The sequence below is a fragment of the Astyanax mexicanus genome, chromosome 6 (genome assembly GCF_023375975.1).
Source record: "Astyanax mexicanus isolate ESR-SI-001 chromosome 6, AstMex3_surface, whole genome shotgun sequence".
In the NCBI taxonomy this organism is placed as follows: domain Eukaryota; kingdom Metazoa; phylum Chordata; class Actinopteri; order Characiformes; family Acestrorhamphidae; genus Astyanax; species Astyanax mexicanus.
The window spans coordinates 17,437,297-17,464,168 of NC_064413.1; the positions used below are offsets into that span (position 1 = coordinate 17,437,297).

Consider the following 26,872-nt stretch of genomic DNA (forward strand, 5'->3'; position numbering starts at 1 on the left):
TTATCATGCCCATTAGTCTAGTTTTTGTATACTGCTGCTGGGTGATGTATGAGTTACTAACTACTTTAATATTTTTTTTTATTCATACTTGTTTTTAATTTTTTTTTTATTATTATTATTATATACAGCTCTGGAAAAAAAAGTTTCTTTGATCTTCCAAATTAAAAAAACTCTGGAATACATTCAAGAGGAAGATGGATGATCACAACCATCAAACCAAACTGCTTGAATTTTTGCACCAGGAATGGCATAAAGTTTTTGCAGTGTGTAAGACTGGTGGAGGAGGACATGCCAAGATGCAGGAAAACTGCCAGTAAAAAACGGGTTATTCTACCAAATATTGATTTCTGAACTCTTAAATCTTTATTTGTGCCATTTCTGTCCCCAGGAAATTACACGTATAAATGTGCACACAAAATAACTTTAAAATACTAATAATTTTATGATTACATTTTATAATCTAAACTGACCTAATTGCAAAAGTAAGATATGTAATAAAAAAAATATATAAAAACAACTTAGAACACTGATCAAAAATTGTCACCCGCCCCCACTCTCTAACTATAAAAATTATCATTAAATATAATTATTAAAACCCTTCAGAGATGTAATTTTTTGCATTGTTGTTTGACTCCAACTCCCATCTATTCTATAAAAATATTTTTTTCATAACAAGTACATAATATTTAAGTTAAAATACAAATTTTAGTTGTGTCCCCGAGTTTTACTCAGTCCTATTACTGTAACACATTACCCCATCTGAAACATCTGGAACATTCTACAAGTCACATCTACAACAGGAAGTTACATCAGCTGTTTGTTCTGAGGTTCATGGAAAAAAAAAATTAAGTTCCCTAATTTATTTTTCTGTATATTTGATCTTATTGTAACTATGAGTAGATCGATCTCAACACTCATTCATGTTACCTACAATACTTCTTAGATGTTATTTGTTGATTTTTAAAATGCAAATTTTGGTAAAATCACCAGAATTGTGCTATTAGCATAGCCCCCATTTAGCTTGTTTTTATGTTTTTGCTAATTCTATGCTAAAAACTCATTCCTGTTACTTTCAATCCTGTTACTCAAAACATAAAAAGAAACAGGAGTGACTTCCAGTAACAGGCTTAGAAACATTGTAAAAAATGTTGTAAAAGTTTTGCCAGTACATGTTTTGAATAGTTAAATATATGTGTTATTAGATTCAGAGTTGAAAAAAAGATAAAAAAAAAAAAATAAAAAAACATTAAAAAATGGCACCCATTTGATGGACTGGACCATGTGAGTTACTTACTAGTCAAATATTTTTTCATTTATACTTTGAAATTTATACTTTTTTCATTTATACTTTTTTATCATTTTTTAATTATAAATATTTATTTTAAAATCATATGATGTGTTTAAAGCTTTATATATATAACATAACATACAGTACGCTCCCCTCTTTATTTATCTACATTTAAACCTGATGCATTTATTTTATTCTCTAAATACAAAATGGGTGGTGAAATTGTTATTAGGGATGTGCACAAAAGAAACAGAATAGTATTATAGAATAGTATAATTCCAGTGTATAATCTAATACATATTACCAGTCAAAAAGTTTGGAAACATCTTAAATTCGGTGTTTTTTTCTTTTTTCATTTTTTTCTGCATTATAGATTAACTGTAAAGTCATCTGAATTATGAAAACCATATGGATTTATTTAGTAAACAAAACCAGAATATGTTTTACATTCTATAAAGGTAAGGGTAGCCTTATGAGGTAGTTATCTACAATGGCTTTCAGTAAACAGTGTCTTATCAAAAGTTAATTGCTTTAATATCTTTTCCTCTTAATTTGTTTGAGATCATTGTGTTGTGGGGAGGTAGAGTTGCTATGAAAGAACTAACTAAATAAGCCAAAAACCTACTCTAAGGAATGAAGGTCAGTCAATCTGAAAAACTTCAAGAACTTTGAAAGTATCCTCAGGTTAATTGCTAAGACCATCAAAACTGTTTAATTGGAACCGGCTCTCATCAGGACTGCCCTAAGAAACAAAGACCAATAGTTACATTAGTTGCACAGGTTAACTTAATCAGTTAACATCACCCCAGATAAGAGCCACCTAAATGCTTTACAGAGAAGTTTGGTTTGTTTAATACTTTTAAATTTCCTACATGATTCCTTATGTGTTCTTTCATAGTCTGGAAGAAGTCATTATATATTTACAATGTTGGAAAAGAATAAAACAAATCACATAATTGAATGATAATCTGTGTCTAAACTTTTGACTGGTAAAAAAAACAGCAAAATAAAGCAAGACAGTTACAGTTTTACCACTCATAAAAAGTCAGCAAAGCCACTCCTGAATATACATACAGGCCTAAAAAAAATAAGAGAACACTTCAGTTTCTCAATCAGTTTCTCTGATTTTGCTATTCATTGGTATATGTTTTAGTTAAATAAACATTGTTGTTTTATTCTATAAACTACAAACAATTTTCCCCCAAATTCCAGATAAAAATATTGTCATTTAGAGCATTTAATTGTAGAAAATCAGAAATCAATATTTGGTGGCATAACCCTGGTTTTTAATCACAGGTTTCATGCATCTTGGCATGTTCTCCTCCACCAGTCTTACACACTGCTTTTGGATAATTTTATGCCACTCCTGTTGCAAAAATTCAAGCAGCTTGGTTTGATGATGTGATCATCCATCTTCCTCTTGATTATATTTCAGAGGTTTTCAATTTGGTAAAATCAAATAAACTCATCTTTTTAAATGGTCTCTTATTCTTTTCCAGAGCTGTGTTTACCACTGAAAAACATATAAACTAACTTTCTACACGGGAACTCTTTTTGACCATATTAGCTCTGGATCTTGAACTGTTTTCGTTTAAAATTCTTAGATCTGTGGTGCTAGCCTGGGTTTTCAACAATGACGCCTCAACAATGGAGAGTATTGCTCAGCACACAATGAAAGTAAACCACTGCAAACTCCTGGGAATTTGGCTTCATGCAGGAAGATCAATGGTTTGATCCCCTGGACCGGCAGGAAGTGGGGGCTGGGGGGGTGGGGGTAAAATGGAGAAATAGCTCATTCTCCGTCCCTCAACAATCAGGGCTGAGGTGACACTGAGCACGGCACTTACAGCAATAAGTCAATAAGGTGCCATTAATTTAGTTTGATCCATTTGTTTGACTTTTGCATGAAATTGTATCAGTTTTGTCTTTTTGTGTTGTTCCAAAAAACACATAGAAAATCATTGCAATCATTTTCTAGAGTCAGCCGTAGTGCACAACATCACACTTTCCATGGAAAATGTTTATAATTAGTTCAGACCAGAGACTGTAAAAAAGATGGACGCCGTGTCTCCGTTCCCATTCATTCAATGAAAATGAAGCCAAAATCTTCCTCATGACGGTCTGTTATTGGTCCCGCCCATAACCAGCCCTTTTACAATAACCACACCTTTTTGAATAGAGCTGAATAACATTTTAAAAAACGAATTCTGTGGGGATATAAAAATTGGACAATATAAGCAGAGGTTACACTAGCTGTTGCATTTAAATAATGGAGGTAGAATTACAGTATATTAGAAAAAAATGTGATTGAAAGTTGTCTGTTTTGCCATTGAAACCTATGGGGATGGGTGGGGTTACACAGATTTCTGCAACCGAACAGCAGGGGGCGCCCGACTTGTGATGGCTTCACTTTTGAGAGATGATGCTCTGTCTAGCTATACACAGTTTATGGTTCAGACTATTAGTAGTCTGAAGGTTTACAAAAATGCATGTAAGAAAACTGATCCAACAGCAGGATATTTAGATTTTTTTTTTTTTTTTAGCTTTATCAATGTTTAGATCAGCTCAGTTAGTAGGTTCATCTTGTGAGACATTAGCAACAAATCCTAAACAAGTCCTCCAAAATGTGAGATGTGGCTTCCATGGAACCTTGGGTATTCCATTCTATGCCAAGCATTTGACAAAGAGATTCATCCTCACATGCTATTTAATGTAAGATTACCAGATATTTCCTTAATGGTCCTTTAAGCAGTAATATCGTAATTATTGCTGATAATAATATTATTAATACTATTAATTGTTTTATTTCACTTTTGACATGTGAAGCAATACATTTCTTGATGTGGTAAAATAGGTGTTCACCTCTGTTTCACATGTAAATGTTGTCCCTCAAATCTGCACTTATTGCCTATTGCCATAATAGAGCTGGGCGGTATACGTTTCATCCCCCAAACTGGAGAAGTATGCATTTTTCACATACCAACACACCACTAGAGGTGCTGCGGAGTGCTGTGTAGAACAGCACCGCCAAAGAAGCACACTGGCTGAGCTCACTAGCTAACGCTAACCAGTTAGCATAACAAGCTAACATTCTGCAACGATGGCAGCTCAGCACTGTAGACTCAAATGCTGTGTCCTGCCTGGAGAAAAATGAGAACAGTGGTTTATTTGAGGAGCCCCTGCTGCTGTTTCTCACTTTGTAAGTGTTTGTGTCCGAGTAAAATAGAAAAACAACAGCAAACAGCTTATTTATATTTATATATTATATTTTACATTCACTCAGAAAAGTGACAAATGGAATTGCGCAATTGATCCACAGCTCAGACAAAAAAGTTCCTCTCTTCCCCAAGACGAGCCCACAATCGTTCCTGGGTAATTTTTCAGCACAAATGATAAAACTCTATAAAACACTGGATGTGTGGTACAAAAAAGCTTCAAGAACAGTAACTATAACAGTAACTATAGCCCTTTACAATATATATTAATAATGTAGCTTGAAGGATAATTTTAATGCACACTAAAGATAATTATTTTTTTTATTTTTATATTTAAACAAAAAAGGGAATTGTTGCTGATTTGAATACTTTAATGCCTTTAATAGCTTTAAGAATAACATATTGTAAATAAATGATTTTTAACATGTGTCTTTCTTGTGCAATAGAATATTTGAGAAATATCTCCTTTGAATTTTACTTATAATACTAATTTCTTCATATATTGTGTTAATTTGTGCGAAAAAGTAAACCCAATACTAATCAAAGCCTCAATTTAAAGCCTTAGTGTTTTATATTATATGTACTCCTAACAGTACATCAAGTCACAAACCTATAAAAGCCAAATCATGCAAATAAAATAAAATGAAAATAATAATAACAATAAAAATACCCTGATTATTCTATTAAAACGTCATAATTTTGAAAAATATAGACTGATATACATTTTTGGTCATACTGCCCAGCAATACATCATAGGAATAATTTTTTGACAATGATTTTGATTCCAGCTCAACCCCGTCTGTCTAAATTTGGTAAAAGTGCACGTGTGAAAAGCAAATATGACATTCTTTTACCATGAAGTAGCAGCACTCTGGAAGAACAGCATCATTAACTGCGCTAATACCAAACTTATCCTCTGATTCTGTGACAACATAACATATTTTAAGAATATCATGACGTTAACTTTTAGTAATATTGCCCACCACTGCTTTTCATGACTCACCAAAAGCTTTCATGCTCTTATATATTTTTCCCATGCCATTAGTACAAGCCTTCCCTTTTCACCTACAACACATTTGTTTAGTGTGTGGGCGATGAGAGTGAGTCTTATAGCTCTTTTGGCCTGCAGTGAGTTAGTTTCACTCGTCTAAAATGCAGAACTGCACATAAAAGTGCTTTCTTTCCTAAACCGTTATGTGTGTTGTATATTCCACTTTTCATCTTTAATTAAACCTGCTCTTCAGATATTTATAGAGGGCATTACACAGCTTTTTCTAAGCTCCTGTGTGTTATTCTAGAGCTGAGTAGAGAGTAGAGAACAAGCCAGAAACAAACACTTCCCGACTTAGTTTTTCTAAAGTTATTTATGAGTGCAGTGTCATCATCTTTAGGTTTACAAATACTTTTTTTCTGACAATACATAATAAAGAAGAATGCATTTTGTAAATATGCATGTTGTATAAATATTTTTTGTAATACAATCAACTTGCTCTTCTCTGCTACAGCTGAGAACACAAAATTTGTTTCCATCACCTACTGTTTGTGAACAACTCAGACAAAAAAGATACATACAGATCTGGAAAAAAATAAGAGACCACTTAAATATGAGGAGTTTTTTTTATTTTTACCAAATTGAAAACCTCTGGAATATAATCAAGAGGAAGATGGATGATCACAAGCCATCAAACCAAGTTGAACTGCATGATTTTTTGCAGCATGAGTGGCATAAAGTTATCCAAAAGCAGTGTGTAAGACTGGTGGAGGAGAACATGCCAAGATGCCAGACAACTGTGATTAAAACGTTTATTCAACCAAATATAGATTTCTGAACCCTTAAATCTTAATGAATATAAACTTGCTTTTCTTTGCATTATTCGAGGTCTAAAAGCTCTGCATCTTTTTTGTTATTTAAGCCATTTCTTATTTTCTGCAAATACAGTAAATGCTCTAAATGACAATACTTTTTATTTGGAATTTGGGAGAAATGTTGTCTGTAGTTTATAGAATAAAACAACAATGTTTATTTTACTCAAACATATACCTATAAATAGCAAAATCAGACAAACTGATTCAGAAATTAAAGTGTTCTCTTAATTTTTGCCAGAGCTGTATCTCAGGTCCTGTTGCAACATTTGAATAGGATTTGGATTATTGTCTTGTTGCATGGCCCAACTGCGATTCGGCAAAAGAGCTGAATACATACTGTAGTTCCATTAATGTAGCCAGTATCCAGATCGTGATGCAGCAAACCAACAAAACCAGCTTTCCCCCCAAAAAAGCACACTACCACCACCATGCTTCACAGCTTGTGTGAGAGTCTTACTAACAATTTTCACATGCTGTTAGTATAGCCTTCTCTTTTCACCTACAACACATTTGTTTAGTGTTTTTTTATGCAATATGAGTCTTATAGCTTTTTTTGGCCTGCAGTGTTGCTCACTGACGAGTTCACTCGTCTAAAATGCAGAAACTGCACAAAATAGTGTTTTTTTTTATTCCCAAATCGTTATGTCTGCCTTATATTTCACTTTTCATCTTTAATCAAACCTGCTATAATATTTAGCAAACAGACCGTGCATTTGCTGAGCAGATATTTATGGAGGGCACTACACAGCTTCTTCTAAGCTCCTGTGCGTTATTCTAGAGCTGATGGCTCTGGGCTTTGTGCCAGCACATGTGATCATGTTCAGTAGAGAGTAGAGAACAAGCCAGAAAGAAACACTTCCTGACTTAGTTAGCCACATTTTCCTCCCAGCTCAGTACCTAAGAGTTATTTATGACTGCAGTGTCATCATCTTTAGCTTCCTGTCAGGTTTATAAATATAGTAAGAGAGTGAATGTACATAAGAGGGATCATAGCATTTTGTACAATTTTTTTAATACACGCAACTTGTACATCTCTGTTACAACTAAGAATACAAAGTGTGTTTCCATCACCCAGTGATTGTGAACAATTCAGTTTAAAGTAAAGGCATATCTCAGGTTCTGTTACAACATTTTAATAGATTTGGTTCAAACCAGCACACTATACCACCACCATGCTTCACAGCTGATTTGAGGTTCTTACTTGGAAAAACAGAGTTTGACATATAGATCATGAGTTCACTGTTGCCCAAACAGCAGAACGGAAGAGTATTGTGTCAGTAAAGAAACTAAATACAACTTAAGATAGTTTGAATGACTATGATAATCAAGTTGTTTTAGCTAAAATCCTTAACAAAATTCTCAACAACAATAGGTATTGTTGTCAAAAAGTTGAGTCAGCAAGAGAGAAATGTGGTATAAGTTTGTTTTACCTAGTAATTTACACTAATTTACATTTTATTGATTTATTTTTCCAACTTTAATTGAGCATTAGCACACTTTCTGCCATGCTAGAAACCAAATGTCAGGAGGAATTTTGGATCATTCCTCTTCACAAAACTGTTTCAGTTCAGCGATATTCTTGGATTATCTGGTGTGAATCACACTCTTGAGATCATGCCACAGCATCTCAATTGGGTTGAGGTCAGGACTCTGACTAGGCCACTCCAGAAGGTGTATTTTCTTCTGATGAAGCCATTCGGTTGAACTCTATTCTTGTCTAATGTTTTCCTTATTGTAGATTTGTCAACAAAAATGTTAGCATGTGCCAGAGATTTCTGTAAGTCTTTAGCTGACACTCTAGGATTCTTCCTCACCTCATTGATCATTCTGGGCTGTGCTCTTGCAGTCATCTTTACAGGACTTTACCACGCCTAGGGAGAGTAGCAACAGTGCTGAACTTTCTCCATTTGTAGACTGTCCACGTCTGTCTTACTGTGGACACATGAACATCAAGACTTTTAGAGATACTTTTGTCATTTTTTTCAGCTTCATGCAAGTCAACAATTCTTGAACGTATGTCTTCTGAGAGATCATGATTCACATCAAGCAATGTTTTTTAAAGCTCACCTTCCGTCGTTTTTTCTTTCATTTTAAAATATCTAGTTGTGGGTCTCTAGTATGAATGAATGACATGTGAGCCGTTTTTGTAAAAAAAAAAGTGCTCAGGTGTCTCTGTATAGCTCTTTTTTAATGGACTGTTTTAGGGGTGTGTCCAAAATGACCGGATTCCAGCTTTGCTCATGAATATTCATACATGCAAACAGCATGCAAATATCTCTCCTCTGATTGGCTAGGAGCACTGCGACACCCCTCCACCGCTCTGCGGCTCACTGCCTCCCACCTCCTAACTGATGAGCGGTGATGTTGCGTCGCTTCAGCTCCGCCTCTGGGAGTTTCTCGAGCCAAGGTGGGCTGGTCTGTGAGTTTCTGCCTACGTAGGCAGAAAGATAATTCAAAATTCACCCGTTTTTCGGAGGGGGGGAGGGAGGATTTCTTTGCTTAGCTCCTGCAGACAATGGGGGCTGCAAAACAGTTTAATGTGCAGGTGTACACATTCAACTCGGAGAGACCTACTGTATTCCACAAAAAAACAAGAAAAATCGGATTTTCGCGGAAGGTGAGCTTTAAGAACAGCAAACTCATAACTGGTGCGTGTTTTTTGTAGGACAGGGCAGCTTTAACCAACACATCCAATCTCATCACATTGATTGGACTCCAGGTTTGGACTCATATATATTTTTTGTGTGGTATTAGTTTAAGCAGACTGTGTTTGTCTATTGTTATGACTTAGATGAAGATCAGAACACATTTAATTACTAATTTATGCAGAAATCCAAGTAATCCCAAAGGCTTCACATAGCTTTTCTTGCAACTGTATACATAAGAGAAAACAGGGCATTTTGTTTGTTTTTGGTAAAAAAAAGAAGCATCATTTTAATACAAGCAACTTGCACATCTCTGCTAGAACTGAGAACACTAAGTGTGTTTCCATCACCCAGTGTCTGTGAACAATTCAGCTGAAAGAGAAGGCATATCTCTGGTTCTGCCACAACATTTTATTAGGATATATGGTTCAATATCTTGTTGCATGGCCCAACTGCACTTCAGCAAATACCTGAATACGTAGCATAAAAAACTGGGGTACTGTATGTAATGGAGGATACTTGATGTTCTGCCACAGCATTATTAAATTAAAAGCTCATGGTTATTCAATTAAATAAATAGCTTAATAATTAGGGGTGGGAATCGTTTACTATCTCACGATTCGATTCGATTCCGATTTTGGGGGCCACGATTCGATTCAAAATCGATTTTTGATTCAAAACGATTTGAATTATAAAAATTTCTGCTTCTGGCTTATGAATCTTATTGAAAAAAAACCCTCCATAATATACACTGGTCCTGGAGCAGGTAATGTGTTACAAAAACAATAAAATGTGCAGGAATGTGGGTCCTCAGTGACAGAGGAATCACTGGGATATCACAATGACGTTAATGAACAATAAATAAATAATAAATAACACTGCTTTATTACCAGGCTACTAGCGGTGGTGTGTAGGTGACGCTGCTGGGCTGATGTGATGATAGCAGTGGAGCGCTAAAGTTCAGGAGCAGCTGCTGATTAACTAGTTAATTTAAGGTCGTTGTATTTCTTCAGAAAGGGGGCAGGAGGTGGAGAAATTAATTCATATGGTCCATTCCTTAATTCCTCTGTGATGAGGAGCTGAAATTAGCTCTGATTAGCTTATTGTATTTTTCCGTTCCGCCTTAAATGCTGCAGCCCGCTGCCACCTGTAGCGTTATTTAAGGTGGAACTGGAAAGTTAGCTAGTTAGCTAGCTAACAGTTACTGAAACTAACTACTAGCGATCTTTTTTATGCTTGTTATGAAGCATTCTGCCATAAAACATTGAAACTACACGTTAATCTAATGTAATATAGTGCTTGTTCTGCCATCTTACCGGTGATTCTCAAACACCTACGCTCTGTGTGTGTCTGGAAGATCTCCGTTTGAAAGGACAAGCGCTATCCCCAGGGTTGCCAGGTCCAACAAAAATACCCAGCCCAAAATCAGTCTAAAACCCGCCCCTCAGAATCGATTTTGGGACATTTTAAATCGATTCTGAATCGTAGTAAATGAGAATCAAGATTCTTATGTGAATCGATTTTTTGGCACACCTCTATTAATAATTATCATAACATGATGAAAAATTACTGCTGTCAGGAAAACATCTCATATGAGTAATAAAACAATATCACTATGTCACAAAGCGTAATTTCCTTTAAGGTGGCCAGCTAGACAGCAGCCTGTTTTCCCATTACAGTTTCCCACTGAGCAATCACGTCTCTGAAAAACTCGCCAAATTACCCAGCTTAGATGTGGCTCCATTCTAATAATGCTGCATTTTCCCCCACCCAGTTAAATCACTGTGGCAGCCTAACTGTGAGATACTCAGTGACTGAGCTAAAACCACCCTGCCCAGTTCTTTTATTCTAGTCCGCAGTCTAGTCTGGCCTGTGGTAAGTAAGGTAAGCTTACTAACTATGAAACAATCCAGACTGTTCTAACTTTAGCCACAGTGACAACAGACATGCTACTGCTGAGCTCACCCTCATTAATGTGTCTGAAAGGTCTGAGGTCTGAAAGCTATAAAAAAAGTAATGCAAACATTGAAGTGAACATTTGCTAAACGGGTCATTCTTTAGAAATGTTTATTTCTGTTCTTCTAGCCTTTAAACACAATTGTAATATACAGATACAGTATATGACATTTAAAACATGTTAAAAGAACCCAATAGGAAAAAAGCAGAACACCTTAATATCTCTGTAGTTTCTTCTAGACAACACTGAGATCAGATGGAAGGACAAAGAAAACTTAAATATGTGTTCTAAAATATGTAGAGGAATTAGTGCCAAATTAAAAAGCAAACACTACCATGGAAAAATGTAAATGCAATTCACAAGATGCATTGCTTTTCCTTCCTCACTTTTATGTAGAATATGTGCCAAAATAAAATGCAAAACCACTAAAACATTACATTTATACGGAGCCTCTAAGGTGGCATCAAGTATATATATATAAAAAAAACATGGTCACGTCTTAGTAAGGCGTGGGAACGAGATCCAAAGGCGTAGGAACAAGATAATTAATGTGTGAAAACAAAATAATTAAGGAGTGGCCACAACTTATTAAGTTGTGGGAACAAGTTAAATAAATCTAGCTGGAGAACAATAAAGCTTGATTTTCTGTAAATTAATGCCCATGAAGAAACTGAATATTACATCAAAGCTGTGAAACAACCCTGCAGTTCTTATTCAGTTTTCACCGACGTGTGTTTCAGAACTTTCGAATCCGACAGTTCTTCGTGCCTGACACTCTGGCTGAAACTCCACCCTCTTTGACTAGGTCTGCCTAAAAACAGAGCGATCTATATTCTGATTGGCTCAACGAGAGTACATTATAATATACAGCCGATGAATTGGCAAGCGTGAGAAATACCATGTGTGGTGCGTGAATTGCTGAGGTGCGTGTGTCACACGCTCAAAGCGTGAGACTTGAGAACACTGGTCATAAATATATATTATTTGATCATGCAGTCAACAATATCTTTGAAATAAACACTTTGTGGACTTGCTTTTAAAGTTTTGTAACCATCTTCGGCTTAGAAACCTGTAAAAAATTCAGTAAAGTGGAGTGAGATTGACCTGTACATGTTTTGAATAGTTAAATATATGTATTATTATTCAGAGTTGAAAAAAGATTTTTTTAAATAAATGTTTAATTTGGAAGAGTTACAACAAGCAAATGGCACTCATTCGGTGAAATTGCCCTTTTATAATTGTTAGGTCCTACTAATCCCAAATAGCTATGATAAATTACACTGCAAAAAAACTAAATCTTAGCAAGTGAAAATTTTCTACATTTAAGGCAATAAAACGTATTTTCTTCTCTGATGAGACTTTTTGTCTTACTAAGCATTGTAAGTGTTAGATTATTTTGCTTATTTTAGGGATAATTATCTTAATCATTTTATACTTAGAATTTGTACCTTATTTTAAGTAATTTGAACTTAAAATAAGCACAATCAAGCAGCAATCGTGTTATTCTGATTCTTGTGTCCAAAAACAGTGACTTTTTGGCTTGATTTAGGTGTTAATTCACTCATTTTGAGACTTTGCCATTGCTTTTTGTAAGAAATCTTACTAAGAAAATTTTGCTTACCCCATTGGCAGATTTTTTTTGCTTAATATACATATATTTGTCTTATATTTTGTCTAGTTTTTGCCAATGGATTTTTTTGCAGTGTACACATGCACACCAAGCAAAAGTCCGGGTCTCAGAATTGTTCCTAGAGAAACAACCAAAAAAACAAGCATAGGACTGTGTGTGTGTGTGTGTTTGCAGGAGAGCTGGGTGGCGAATAATGGCTTTGGCCCATGTTCCCCCCGTTATCACTCCAGCCCCGCATGCCGTGTGTGAGAAAACACATTCCGCTCCAGTTGCGCGCCGCACATTCCACTGCAGCAACACTATCTGCTGAGTGAAGGAGGGCTGGAATGCCTGCCTGTGATAAAACACACTCAAAGTGCACACAGCACACCAACGCATGCATGCAGCTTCCCAGCAGCTTCATAAACTCACTGCTCACAGACAGGGGTCCACGTTTACTGACAAGTGTCGGGGGAGGGGGTGTAGGTGTGCAATAGCTTATATACAGCAATTTATGCATCGTGCTGCTTTGCACAGTGCATGTAGTTTTACATATAGAAAATATGGTGGTATGACACATTACAATTACCATATTTTTTGCACTATAAGGCGCACTGGATTATAAGGCGCACTATCAATAAACATCTAGGCACATTATTTTTAAAGTCAACCAAGTGCTGGATGTTAATCCACACAGATTTCTCTCCAGAAACCTGTTTATTTAGGTGAGTAAAGCGTTTCAGTTTATCTACAGTAAGCTTAGATTTCCAGTAAGGCTAGCTTAACAGTGCTACACTGAGGAACCTTGAGTGTTCTGGTAACCCAGGGTCATATTAGCTAGCGGTTCGTCCAGCGTAGCTTGTTTTAACAAAGTAAACGGGAAGGCTACGGTCAGATAAACTCAACTCTTGATCGGCAAAACAGCACGATTAACAGGTAATGCTAATGCACTGCTGTTCCAGCAGTGGTAGCCGGGATTAGCAGCAGGCTACAGTCCGATATACTTACCTCTGAATGGCAAAACAGCTAACTAGTGCTTAGCAGGTAGCTCCAGCAGGCTACATATATATACACACTCCAATATACTCAGCTCTGAATGGTGAAAGAGCTAAATGGCGTAGTTAACATGTAATGCTAATACTGCTCCACTCTCTAGCTGGAGAAGTAAACTTCAACGCAGTGGAGTGGCTTTACTACTTTTTCCAATCTGACTGGTAATATTTATACATAAAATGCGCCAGATTAAAAGACGCACTGATGATGTTTGGGAAGATTAAAGGATTTTAAGATGTGAAACTCATATATTAAAAAGGTGTATTACACACAGAGTCATCTATTTTAGGAGTTTATTTACTTTTATTGTTGATGATTATGGCTTACAGCCAATGAAAACACAAAAATCAGTGTCTCAGAAAATTTGATTATTATATACATGACTGCAGTGCTAATAAATTATTCATATTTAAGATGAATATGGGCAATATTTATTAACCTCAATACATTTTTATCATTTATTGCCTTCTGGGGAAAACAATTTTTTTATGATAAGTGTGATAATAAATAGGATCGATTCAAATGAAAGAAAGTACACAATATGCTGGGACAGTACAGGGGAGCAGCTGTAGTGAAATATCCTGTCAGTGTGTTAATGATGATAATCAATGCCATGTTTTTAGGAATTTTAGCTACAGTCAGTGAGAGAATGTGTTTGTTTTTAGAACATTTTCCCTAAGAAAATTATTATTGTGCATATTACAAAAAGTACCAAATTAAACCTTAATTGCTGTTTTGTACCACTGAGAAGATATTTACATTGTTTTTACCTTGGAGAATCTGTAAAATACCTATTTTTCTGACAGATTATATTAATGAATCTCTAGCTGCTGTTTTACACACACTTTTCTTTATCCTAACTTTATCGCACACTTGCTTATCCTCTGTCTTTGTTATTCTGACTCCAGCATCTTCTCAGTGCTGGAATAAAGCTGATTTACGGCTTCAGATCAGATGGGAGCTAAAGCTGTGAAATGAGAGACTAGATCAGACAGCCAGCAGTGCTGAGAAAAGGATTAAGCTAATGTTGTGTTCTTCCCAACCAAAACAAACAGTGCATTACGGAGTCTAGATACCAAAACACACTCGTGATGATTACTACATTAATGTGGCAGAGATTCATCTGTTTTCCACACACACTCACCTAGCAATTTATTGATAACACTGCACTAATACTGGGTAAAGCTTCTGTTTTATGTGTAAACAGTCTCAGTTTTTATTGTCATGGATTCCACAATATGCTGGAAACTTTCCTTTGAGATTCTGGTCCATGTTGACGTCATTGCAAACAGTCATGCTGGGAAACTCCCCTTCTATCACATCCCAAAGACGTTCAATTGTTTTAAGACCCTGTGGAATCAGAATAAAACCAGTTTGCTGGAAGTATTTGTTAGAAAATGATACTAAGAAACTGTGGTCATGAAGGGAAGCACATGGTCAGCACCAATACTCAAACAGGCCTTGCGTTCAAGCTATGACTAATTGGTACAATTTTGTTCTCTAAATGACTAAATAATGCAAATAAATGAGACGAAGCAATTGTGACTAGCTTTTTAAAGAACTAGACAAAAAGTTTAGGTTCATTAAACCTGTTTAAAAAAACCTGCTAAAACAACCAGCACACCCTAGACACACTAAAATAATAAAGCACTGAAGTAAAGGCGCCATATCGATTTTTTTTTTATGTTGAAGACATTTATATAAAGCAATCCGGCAACATTTTGTGAAGATAAAAAGTATATTTATTATTTTAAAATATCACTTTGTTGATCAGTTTCTGCTCATCGATTGCCTATACTAAATAAAAACTCTCCTAAAAATAAAGGGATTTTACATTTCAATTCACGAGTCACTACTTAATAATTTATACGGTATAGTTTTGTTTGTGCTTTAATTTGAAAATTAAAAACAAATGCCAAAGAACTGAACAAAGCATTGTGTCTCAATTAAAACAATGGTTTAGAATTTTTGGGTGCTGCATGGTGTCCAAGGACCTGGACTGTGCTTTTAACAATTAGCCTTGATCACTCTCGGTGGGTAGAGCTCTAGCTCCTCATCACTCCCATTGTGATGCTGGCCAGCACAGTCATCTGTTGGCTGATCTATCAGAGCTGGGGATCCAGCACTTTCTTCCCAAGGCCTAGTGAAGCTCGGTTTCTTAATGTTGGGAACATTTATGTGATTGAGGAGTCCTAGTCATAGGCGTGGTAGTGGGGGGGGGAAGTGGACCTGACTACCCAAGGCCCAAAGAGGGAGAAGGGCCCATGAAAATTCCGATTTTTTTTTTCGCTCACGTTCCTGGTGTACTGGCATGGATAGGGGCCCACTGACATTGAGAGTGTACAAGGCCCAGGGTTCTAGTGAGTGGGTGGGTGAGTAAAAACTGTATTTTATCAACTTTTAATGGCATGGCTCAAGAGAAAGAACCTTTCAAGTATCTGTAATTCATTAAGGAACTATGTCTCTATGATCTAAGGATCGCTGGTTTGAATCCTGGATTGTGCTCCATCAGCAGACATCAGCTTTGCTTCCTCAGCGTATCATTTCTAGAGTGATGTTGGTCAGCACAGGCATCTGTTGGCTGATATTTTGAAGCTGGGGAGTCAGCACTTTCCTCTAATCGCATTGGCTGCTTAGTGATGCTGTTGAAAACAGCGTTCATACACTTTTTAGCCAATACATTTTTATGACCATACGATTGTTAAAAATCAGTGAAAACAAGGACAATAAAACCAAAAATCAACTAAAACTATAATCAAAATGTATTATAGTAGGCCCAAAATGAATGTAATAAAAATGTTGACACACAATCTTTAATGATAAAATGTGTGTCAGATTCTGAGAGTTCCACTGTGTAGAGCTATATTACTGAATTAACTCTGACCTGAGGTATTTGTTAGCTTTCTTTGTCGATAAACGGAAACACAAAGATCTGAAGGCCAAATTTCCATTACTTTTTCAAAACTTTTTGGGTATTTTTATTTTTTCAAAACCTATCCAGGCCTGGAAATTTCTAGTTTCAAATTCCATAACTTTTTCAAGTTTTTCATGACCGTACAAACCCTGTGAAAAAAACGAGGTAAATGACTTCACATATATTGCACGCTGGCCGTAGCCTTGGCATCACAAGTGATAAAGGGAGTTTATATGAATTGGGAATGGCTAATTGAACCCCCAAACTGGGTACAAATGGGTTAAGTATTCACCTAAAAGAACTGCACATGTATGTAGTATCGACCCCTGTAAGTTAGGTGTCTCAGAATTAAGAAAAAGACATTGGAAGCCTTTTCCTTTGTCTATGTTGTTTAAGGGTCAAGGAAGGAGGGAAATAAACATCCATCATCAACCTTATGCTCTCCAAACAGAATCACATGACTCAATTGCACTGGTCAGCAGGACAGCAGGCCATCTGTTTGAGAAATCATCTGACAAAGATGATGATTAATACATTCACATATACTGTTAAAGAGCATGGGGTTCTTGTCTAGTACCAGATTCTCTAAGTACATACACATACACATACACATATATATGTTAATTAAACAACATCATGAAAATACATACATGTTCCAGATACAGCTGTAAATAACCTGAACTTACAATTCAGAGGAACAGAACTTAAAAAAACAAGCTGTAAAAGGTGAAAAGGGGAATGGAAACACTTCCTTGAAAGGAAATGAGAAAAGGACAGAGTACAAAATGTGGAGACATAAATACATTACCATCCCCAGGAAAGGATATAATAAGTAACATTAGGAGAACAGTCAGTGCTGGCCCGGTCAGATTCCTGGTTTTCAGTAAGTGTATTAAAGAAGAAGAGGGAAGTTGGAAAGAACAGTGGTGCTTGAAAGTTTGGGAACCCCTTAGAATTTTCTATATTATTGCATATACAGCTCTGAAAAAATGAGACCACTTCAAAATATACAATATACAAAATATTGTCATTTAGAGCTTTTAGTTGCAGAAAATGAGATATAGCCATAATAATACCACAAAGGAACAGTGCATTTAAACCTTAACCCTTGTGTGGTGTTCATATTTTTGTTACTCGTTTACTTTGTTACTTGTATTTAATTCAGCGAAATTAAGTAATTTTACATTAAAATGCTTTACACATGCTTGCTTCACCTACATTGCAAGCAATATAAACAGCTTACATGGTTAATATTTGCCCTTTACCTTTCTTATGTTACATTTCTTTCAAGAAGTGCTACTCTTTTTTTTATTAGTTTTTAATAAAATGTAAAAGAAAATTAATTTAACTGAAGATATGAGTAGAAAATTTGTTTAGTTTTAAATTTACAAATGAAGCAATGTTTATTAGCCCTTGGCCTAACAGACTGTATGTGATATAAATGTGTGTGTGTGTGTGTGGGTGGGGGGGGGTGGGGGGTGGGGGTGTACAGTGTGTGTTTATCGAAAAAGTGTTTTGATATATGTTTTTCACAAAAAATAAGCCAATGGCAATGAGTTTGAGTTAGAAAAAATATTTTTTTTAGTATCATTTGATGAAAAATGAAAATGGGTCCCACAGACCCGAACACAACAAAAGGGTTAAATAATGCAAAGAAATAAGTTCATAATTATTTAGAAACAACAATGGTAAAATTGTAAAAGGTTAGAAATAAATATTTGTTGGACTACCCTGATTTTTAATCACAGCTTTTACGCATCTTGGCATGCTCTCCACAAGTCCTTCACACTGCTTTTGGGTGACCTTATTCCACTCCTGGCACAACACATTCAAACAGTTCAGCTTTGTTTGATGGCTTGTCACCATTCAACTTACATCTTACATGATTACATTCAGAGGTTTTTTAATAGGGTTCAGGTCTGGAGATTGACCGTCAACTTATTTGAATGTGATTCAGCAACCGCAGGATGACATCAAGAGACCTATTAAAGAATGGCAAAAGGCAGCTGGGGTGAAGTGCATGGAAAGAACATCTCAAAACAATCTCATGAAGGCAGGACTCACTAGAAAAAGGATCTTCATCAATGAGAAGCAAAAAAGAGCCAGGCTAAAGTTAGCAAAATATCATAAGAATTTGACTATAGGGGACTGGAGTAAGATCATCTTCTCTGATGAGTCCAATGGATGAAGGAACACCAGACGAAGACAGTGTAATGGCCAGCACAATCTCCAGCCCTAAACCCCATTGAAAACCAATGGAATGTAATCAAGAGGAAGATGGATGATCACAAGCCATCAAACCAAACTGAACTGCTTGAATTTTTGCACCAGGAGTGGCATAACGTCATCCAAAAGCAGTGTAAAAGACTGGTGGAGAGCATGTCAAGACGCATGAAAGCTGTGATTGAAATCATGGTTATTCTACCAATTATTGATTCTGAACTATCCCTTAGTTAAAACATTAGTAATATTGTTGTTTTCTAAATGAATATGAACTTGTTTTCTTTTAATTATTTTGAGGTTTGAAAGCTCTGCATCTTTTTTCGTTAATTTGACCATTTCTCATTTTCTGCAAATAAATGCTCTAAATGACAATATTTTTATTTGGAATTTGGAAAAAATGTCATCAGTCAGTAGTTTATAGAATGAAACAACAATGTTGGTCTATTAATTTTTTTTTCAGAGCTGTATATGAGCGTAAACATTATTAGATTAGAGCTGATAGAGAAAACCTAGTTAAACAAATGAAAAACATGGTGGTGGTAGTATCATGATTTGGGCCTGTTTTGCTGCATCTAGGACAGGACGAACTGGGTTGTGTAGCAAGACAACGACTCTAAGCACACAAATTGTTCTACCAAAAATGGTTGAAAAACAAAAAAAGTTAATAAAAAAAGTCAAAGTCCAGACCATAATCTAATTGAAATAGTTGTAGATAGCGATAATATTGGATAATTTTACTCATTAAATAAAAGAGCAAGTGTACTATGTATGTCTCATTTGTTTAACTGAGTTCTTTTTATCTACTTTTATGACTTATGATGAAAATCTGATGATGTTTTAGGTCACATTTATGCAGAAATATAGAAAATTGTAAAGCGTTCACAAGCTTTCACACCCTACACTATGAGGAATGTGAAGGTGCTCTCAGCACTATTACTCAGCATAATTAGATGGGTGAGTCAGTGCAGTGTCACACAGGGGACGGGTAGATTTCAGAGCCTGGAGATTTGCTGGTTTGAGAAAGCTATGCGAGGTCAGAGAATGACATCCAGCTATGTTAGGGAACTTCCCCACACAATGGGCCCACTGTCAGATGCTCAAACCCCCTGGACTTCAGTATCCAGGAGGCCTAGTTCTTCTGCTGAGATGAAAGACAGGCTTTATGTCGTTACGCAGCTTTTGTTCGGCTTTGTCCACTTTGGTCCTGCGCAGCAGCCGAGTGAATTACTCTCATACGCTGTCAGTGAAGTCAGACAGCTGAAGAGCTGAAGAGATGAAGACCGGCTCCGGTGAGGATGGTGATCTCTGGCACTGGCGCCACTGCTGTTGGTCTGGTTGTCGCTGGGCCAGTGACAGTGTGACACTGAATCATCATACTGCTGCTGCTGCAATGTGATGACTTTAGCCTCTCTGCTGCCAACAACAAAAAGAACTGCTGATGCTCTTTCACAAAGCTCACAAACAGGAACTCAGCTGATCTAAAAGCACAACCACATCTGTGCACTCGCAAATAGCTGTTGTGCAAGAGCACAGCTTGAGCCCACTGGACCCGATAGTGCAAAACTACTCTAGGACTGAACACTAGCTTACATTTATACAACAGAACAGGCACCAAATTACATATTTAAAAATGTGCAAAAAGAAGTATATTGTTTTGCTTTTCCTCAAAAACCTCATATCTCTGAAATAAACAGTAAAATTCTCATTTTAAAACAATATATCTATTTTTTTGCCTCTGGTCATAATAATAATAATAATAATAATAATAAATCAGTTTTATATAGCGCTTTTCTTGGTACTCAAAGCCGCTTTACAGAAAAATTCACATACATACGTACAATATGCACATGTGTCAATGTTCATATGCAAACTTGAAAAGGTGGGTTTTGAGATGACGTTTGAAGGAGTGCAGGGACTCAGAGTTTCGAATGGTAAGGGGGAGGGAGTTCCATAGGGTGGGGGCAGCGACGGCAAAAGCCCTGTCCCCACGGGTCCGGTATTTGGTGGAGGTAGTTTGGGTGAGGAGGTTAGCATCAGCAGAGCGGAGTTGACGGGCGGGGGAGTGGCGGTGAAGGAGGTCAGACAGGTATGGGGGGGCGAGGTTGTTAAGGGCTTTGTAGGTGATAAGGAGGATCTTGAAATGTATGCGTTGTTTTATGGGAAGCCAATGGAGTTGACGGAGGACAGGGGTAATGTGCTGTCTAATGGGGGAGCGGGTGAGCAATCGAGCAGCAGAGTTCTGGACATATTGGAGTTTTTGAAGAGCAGTAGAGGGGAGACCATACAGGATGCTATTGCAGTAGTCGAGTCTGGAGGTGATAAAGGCATGAATTAATGTCTCTGCAGCAGGAGTGGGAAGAGTGGGTCGCAGGCGTGCAATATTACGTAAGTGAAAAAACGATGTTTTAACTATGTGGTTGATGTGTGATTTGAAGGAAAGTGTAGGGTCCAAATAGATTCCAAGGTTTCTGACAAGTGGGGAAGGAGTGACAGAGTGACCGTCAATACAGAGAGTGAAATTTTGACAGGTGGAGAGGCTGGATTTTGGACCAAAGATAATAATCTCCATTTTATTACTGTTTAGTTTGAGAAAATTATGGTTCATCCAGTCTTTGATATCCATGAGGCAGCAAGTGAGGGTGGAGAGGGTGGCAGGGGAGATGGTTTTAGTGGTGATGTAAAGCTGGATATCATCAGCGTAACAGTGGAATTTTAGCCCATGGCGGCGGATGATATGTCCAAGAGGAAGCATGTACAGAATGAAGAGGATGGGGCCCAGAACTGAACCTTGAGGAACACCGTGTAGAACAGGGGTAGTGTGGGATTTGTGTTGATTAATGGTGATGTAATGGAATCTGTCAGACAGATAGGATTTGAACCAGGAGAGGGCGATGTTGGTGATGCCAATGGATTCTAGACGGTTTAGAAGAATGGAGTGATTTACCGTATCGAAGGCAGCACTGAGGTCAAGGAGAAGGAGGATGGAGAGAGAACCAGAATCAGAGGAAAGCAGGAGATCATTCGTAACTTTGAGTAGGGCCGTTTCAGTGCTGTGGTGGGTGCGAAATCCAGATTGGAAAGTTTCATACAGGTTATTTGAGAGAAGGTGGATCTTAAGTTGATTTGCAACGGCTCTTTCCAGTAGTTTTGACAGAAAAGTGAGGTTTGAGATAGGTCGGTAGTTGTTCGGATCCTCGGGGTCAAGACCAGGTTTTTTGAGGAGAGGAGTGATGGCTGCAAGTTTGAGAGGTAACGGGACTATCCCAGAGGTGAGGGAGGAGTTTATAATGTCAATAATGAGTGGAGCAAGGGGGGTGAGGCAGTCTTTGATAAGCTGAGATGGCATGGGGTCCAGGGGAGAAGTAGAGGATTTCATAGTGGAGAGTATTTTGGAAAGGTCGACAGAGGTTATGGGTGAAAAAGTTGATAGCCGAGTGTCAGATGGAGAAGAAAAAAGCGTGGGCTCATGGTGTGGGGTAGTGGAGGTGGAGGATGCAAGCAGATGGTGGATGGTTTCTACTTTTGAATTGAAAATTGTCAAAAGCGTATCACATTTCTCTGGGGTGATTGATGATGAAGTGTTGTCCTGGGGTTTAAAGAGCTTGTTTATGGTAGAGAACAGGGAGCGTGGATTTGAGGAACCAGCGTGAATAATCTTAGAGTAGTGAGTTGAACGGGCTTTGTTTAGGACTAATTTGTAATGTTGCATGTGATCTTTGTAAGCGAGGGTATGGACGGTGAGACCAGTTTTCTTACATAATCGTTCTAGCTGTCGGAGTTGTTTCTTGAGTTTATGAAGTTCTGGGGTGAACCATGGGGCTGAGTGGGTAAAAGTGACTGTTTTGGTTTTCCAAGGAGCTAGTGTGTTGAGGGAGGTAGACAGAATGTTGTTGTAAGTGTTGACAAGGTCCGTGAGGGTTGGATTTTCAGGAAGAGTGGAGCAGGAGAGAGAGTTTGATATACAGGTAGAAAGAGCGACTGGGCAGATGGACTTGAAGTTACGAAAATTGATTGTGCGATTTTGTTTTGGTTCTGGGGTGGGAATGTCAATGTCAAATATAATGGCTACGTGGTCGGATATGGTAAGGTCAGAACTGGAAATGTTATGGATATGGACGCCAGTAGAGCAGACCAGGTCTAAGATGTGTCCGCGAGTATGGGTTGGGAAATTTATGTGTTGAGTGAAACTGGAGCAATTTAGGAAGTCCATGAAGTCCATAGCATGTTTACAGTCCGGGGAGTCAATGTGCAGGTTAACCCTTTCATGCATAGAGGTCACTACAGTGTACAGCTGTTTAAAAGTGTTTTTTCTCTATAAATGTTTGCAATTTTGGGCACTGCTGCATATAGTCCACTCTAGTGAAGGCTATTGCATCATCCTATACAAAAAAATCCCATTGGCTGGTCATTGCAATGGGAAAAAGTAGTCAGTGAAACCAAGATGGATGACAGGCAGGGAGAAAGACCAAACACCTCGGCTATTTCTGTTTCTACCTTCTATAAAAAGCTACCATTGCAGGTAAAAAAAATATAATTAAGTCAAGTAACATCTAAGGTGACATATTATGTACAGATTTTCAATTTTTTTATTTTATATTTGGAGGAAATGCGGCTTAATCATGTGTCCACTCAGTTGTACATCATGCATCACTAGCTATGTTTCAACTTCAATGTAATGTCAATTACTACCAATGTTGTTCTTAAAATAATTCATATCATTTAATGTTTTGGCTGTAAATCAACTTCTTTATGTTTTTATAATGTAATTTGATTTTTTTTCTTTAAATCCTTATATTTTGTAGAGCTCAAAAAAACAGGCATACAGGGTAATAGAGGAGTTTCCAGACTCAAGTGAGGAAGACTGTGCTTCTGGTAGCAGTGATGAGGAATGGCTGCCAGTACAGACAGGTGCAAGCAGAGAAGTAGGGTCAAGCAGTGGTAGTGAAGTTGAGGAGTCTGTAAATGTTGCTGAGGGAGTTGAGACTGAGGAAGGAGATGAAGCTGATGAGGGAGATGAGGCTGTTCAACCTGAGGGACCACCTTCCAGGGCTCAGGGGAAAAAAGCAAAAGAAAAGAGTGTCAGAAATATCTGGAGAGCTAAGGATAACCAGTTTGAGGGAGACCTGCCTCCTTTCTTAGGGGAGAGCAAGATGAATGTTGAGGGAGCAGATCCAATAGATTTCTTCATGCATCTTTTCACCCAGGATATGATCAATGACATTGTGCACAATACAAACCTGTACGCTGTCCAGAAAGGAAAAGACAAGCTGGCATTGACCTCAGAGGAGTTCAAAACATTTCTTGGAATTAATATGGTAATGTCATATGTCAGATATCCTAGATCCAGAATGTACTGGTCATCAGAGACAGGACTTCGTCTTGAACTGATAGCTGATGCAATGCCAGTGAACAGATTCGAGCAAATTCTTAGGTACATGCACTTTGTTGACAACTACTCACTGGACCCCAAAAATGCTGACAGGTTTGTCAAAATCAGACCAGTTTTGGATGCACTCAAGGAAACCTTCCAGTCAGCACTTGACCCAGAAGAATTTCAGTCTGTCGATGAGATGATGATTCCCTACAAGGGACGCCTGTCTATCAAACAATATGTCCCCAAAAAACCCAAGCCCTGGGGAATTAAAGTGTGGGTCCGAGCAGGATCCTCTGGGTACATGTACAACTTTGAACCCTATCAAGGTCCAGCTGGAGGACGAGGTGAGATCAGTCAGCTGGGAATGGCTGGAGATGTAATCATGCGCCTTTGTCAAGACATTCAGGACAAGAACCACAAGGTGTTCTTTGACAATTTCTTTTGCACTATTCCCCTCCTTCAGGCACTGGAACACCAAGGGATCTATGGCACTGGCACATGTAGAAGCAACAGGCTCCATGGAGCTCAAGAAAAGCTGAAAAAAGAAAAGCAAATGAAGCAAGAAGGAAGAGGATCTGTCTCTGTCGTGACCAATGCTCAAAACATCACTATCACACGCTGGTTGGATAGTTCAGTTATTCACATGGCCTCTTCTTGCACTGGCCTGTCCCCAACAGATGTGGCACAGAGATGGAGCAAAAAAGAAAAGCGAATGCTCAACATCCAAAGGCCATTTTCCGTGAAGTTGTACAATCAGCATATGGGTGGAGTAGATCTCATGGATCAATGTGTTGCCATGTATCCCCACCGACGCAGAAACAAACGGTGGTACATCAGAGTGTTCTTTCACTTCCTTGATGTCACAACTGTGAATGCCTGGCTCCTTTATAGAATGTCTGGAAATGAAGCAAAGGATCTGCTGCACTTCAAGGCGTCAATAGCTCGTGCTCTTATCAATGCAGGATCCGTGAAGATACACACCAGAGGAAGACCCAGTGCTACTCCACCACCGGCAAAACGGAGAGCAGTGTCTAAGGCCCCCCCCGAGATCCGGTATGCCCATGGAAACCACTGGCCCCAGCTCAAGGAAACAAAAAATGCCAGCAGATGCCAAGATGCAGCATGCACACGAAGAACCAAGTACATCTGCATGCAGTGTCTTGTAGCTTTATGCCCTGGATGCTTTGGCAACTATCATAGAAAATAGTCTCAGAAATGAGCAACAAGCATGATTTGACAGGAAATATGACACATGCTATCAGATACTATGAGATGATATGTTCAATTTAGAGACTTAACAGTTCAGAGACTTGCCAAGAATACAGTATGATAAATACCAGTTACAGTCAAGAATATACAAGGTTCCGCAGTTCAGAGACTGTTACTTGTGTCACACTATCCTCCTCAGTTTAGAGGAACCACCATTTCAACAGAATGTCACATTACAACTGTATAACTAAATTACAAATATGCCTATATAACTACCAAGTTATTACATTGATGATTTTTTTTTTACAATAAAAAATGCATGAAGTACATTTGAGTGGACAGATAAATATTTCTTTACTGAATAAAGATAAAAACTTTTTTTTTTCAAAACTTGTTTTACATCCCTAAGGATGTATAAAAACACGTAGTAAAAAAATCCTGACTGAATTTTTTATAATTCATGCATGAGAGGGTTAAAATCACCAAGAAGCAGAATAGATGATGAAATTGAAAAAAGTGCGGTGATGAACTCAGAGAGGTCTGATATGAAAGATGGGTTAGGTTTGGGGGGGCGGTAAATAATAGCACAAATGAGAGGTTTAGGTCCAGGAAGTTTAAAAGCCAGATGTTCGAATGATGGGGCTAAGGGGAGGGACAGCGCGCAGGGTTTAAGTTTTTGATTAAAAATAGCAGCAATGCCACCCCCCCTGCCCTCAGTACGTGGGTTGTCAAGATAAGAGTATCCTGTAGGGGTGGTTTGATTTAGTGAGAAATAGTCCTGTGGTTTTTGCCAGGTTTCATTTAGGCAGAACAAGTCAAGTTTGTTGTCAATAATGAATTCATTCAAAATAAGACTTTTATTGTTAAGAGATCGTGTGTTGAAGAGGGCGATTTTCAGGAGCTTTTGTTTTGAAGCAGTTGAGGAGGAAGTTGGGATAGTCCGGAGATTGAAAAGGTTCGCAGAGGAGGAGTTCTGATGACGTGTGTTGTTTTGATGACGTAGGGAGGAAGTGCGGAAGCCAGTGTGTAAGATGCGATCGGTCCATAGTGCTGGAATGGAGTTCTCAGTGCTTGGAGTGTAGATTAATTTTCGGCGAGATCCACGATGCATGTAGGGAAGTCAGCGTAAAAGTGCAGAGTTCCGCAGATTTTCTAGCAGTTCAGCAGGAGGAGACAGCGTGGGAATGAGCCGGAGAAGTTCGGTTGGTGTGTAACGGAAAACCATGGCCGATACTGAGAAATGGCAGATCCTGAAGATGGGTGGTGGTGTTGGATGTAGGTGAAGGTCTAACTGTTGAAGAAAGGAGAGCAGCAACAGCAGCGCGGAGGACAAGGGGAAAAACCGGTGAAGCTCCATGTGGAGGAGGTGGATGATGAGGAGCGAGGTAGCGGCTAGCCGGCGTGGTTGTCTAGCCAAGCCATGTGGAGAAGGTGGATGATGAGGAGCGAGGTAGCGGCTAGCCGGCGTGGTTGTCTAGCCAAGCCAGCTCAAAAACGAGGGTAGCGGTCCAGCCAACGA

The 26,872-nt window shown here is 38.0% G+C and overlaps 1 protein-coding gene across 1 annotated transcript; it reads left to right on the plus strand.

Annotated features, from left to right (window-relative positions):
* Positions 1 to 22,114: 22,114 nt before the first annotated feature.
* LOC125802437 (piggyBac transposable element-derived protein 2-like) lies at positions 22,115 to 26,749 on the plus strand. The gene is made up of 3 exons (XM_049480523.1): positions 22,115 to 22,264; positions 23,573 to 25,306; positions 26,654 to 26,749. Exons 1-3 carry the CDS (start codon positions 22,115 to 22,117, stop codon positions 26,747 to 26,749), a joined length of 1,980 nt encoding a protein of 659 aa, XP_049336480.1.
* The last annotated feature ends 123 nt before the right edge of the window (positions 26,750 to 26,872 follow it).

Bases quoted from the DNA above. Each gene is read 5' to 3' on its own strand.
- LOC125802437 (XM_049480523.1), top strand. From the start codon at position 22,115: ATGGGGTCCAGGGGAGAAGTAGAGGATTTCATAGTGGAGAGTATTTTG. The intron at 22,265-23,572 runs GCAAGCAGATGG...TATATTTTGTAG, and splicing joins GGGTAGTGGAGGTGGAGGAT to AGCTCAAAAAAACAGGCATA. The intron at 25,307-26,653 runs GTAGCTTTATGC...TAACTGTTGAAG, and splicing joins ACATCTGCATGCAGTGTCTT to AAAGGAGAGCAGCAACAGCA.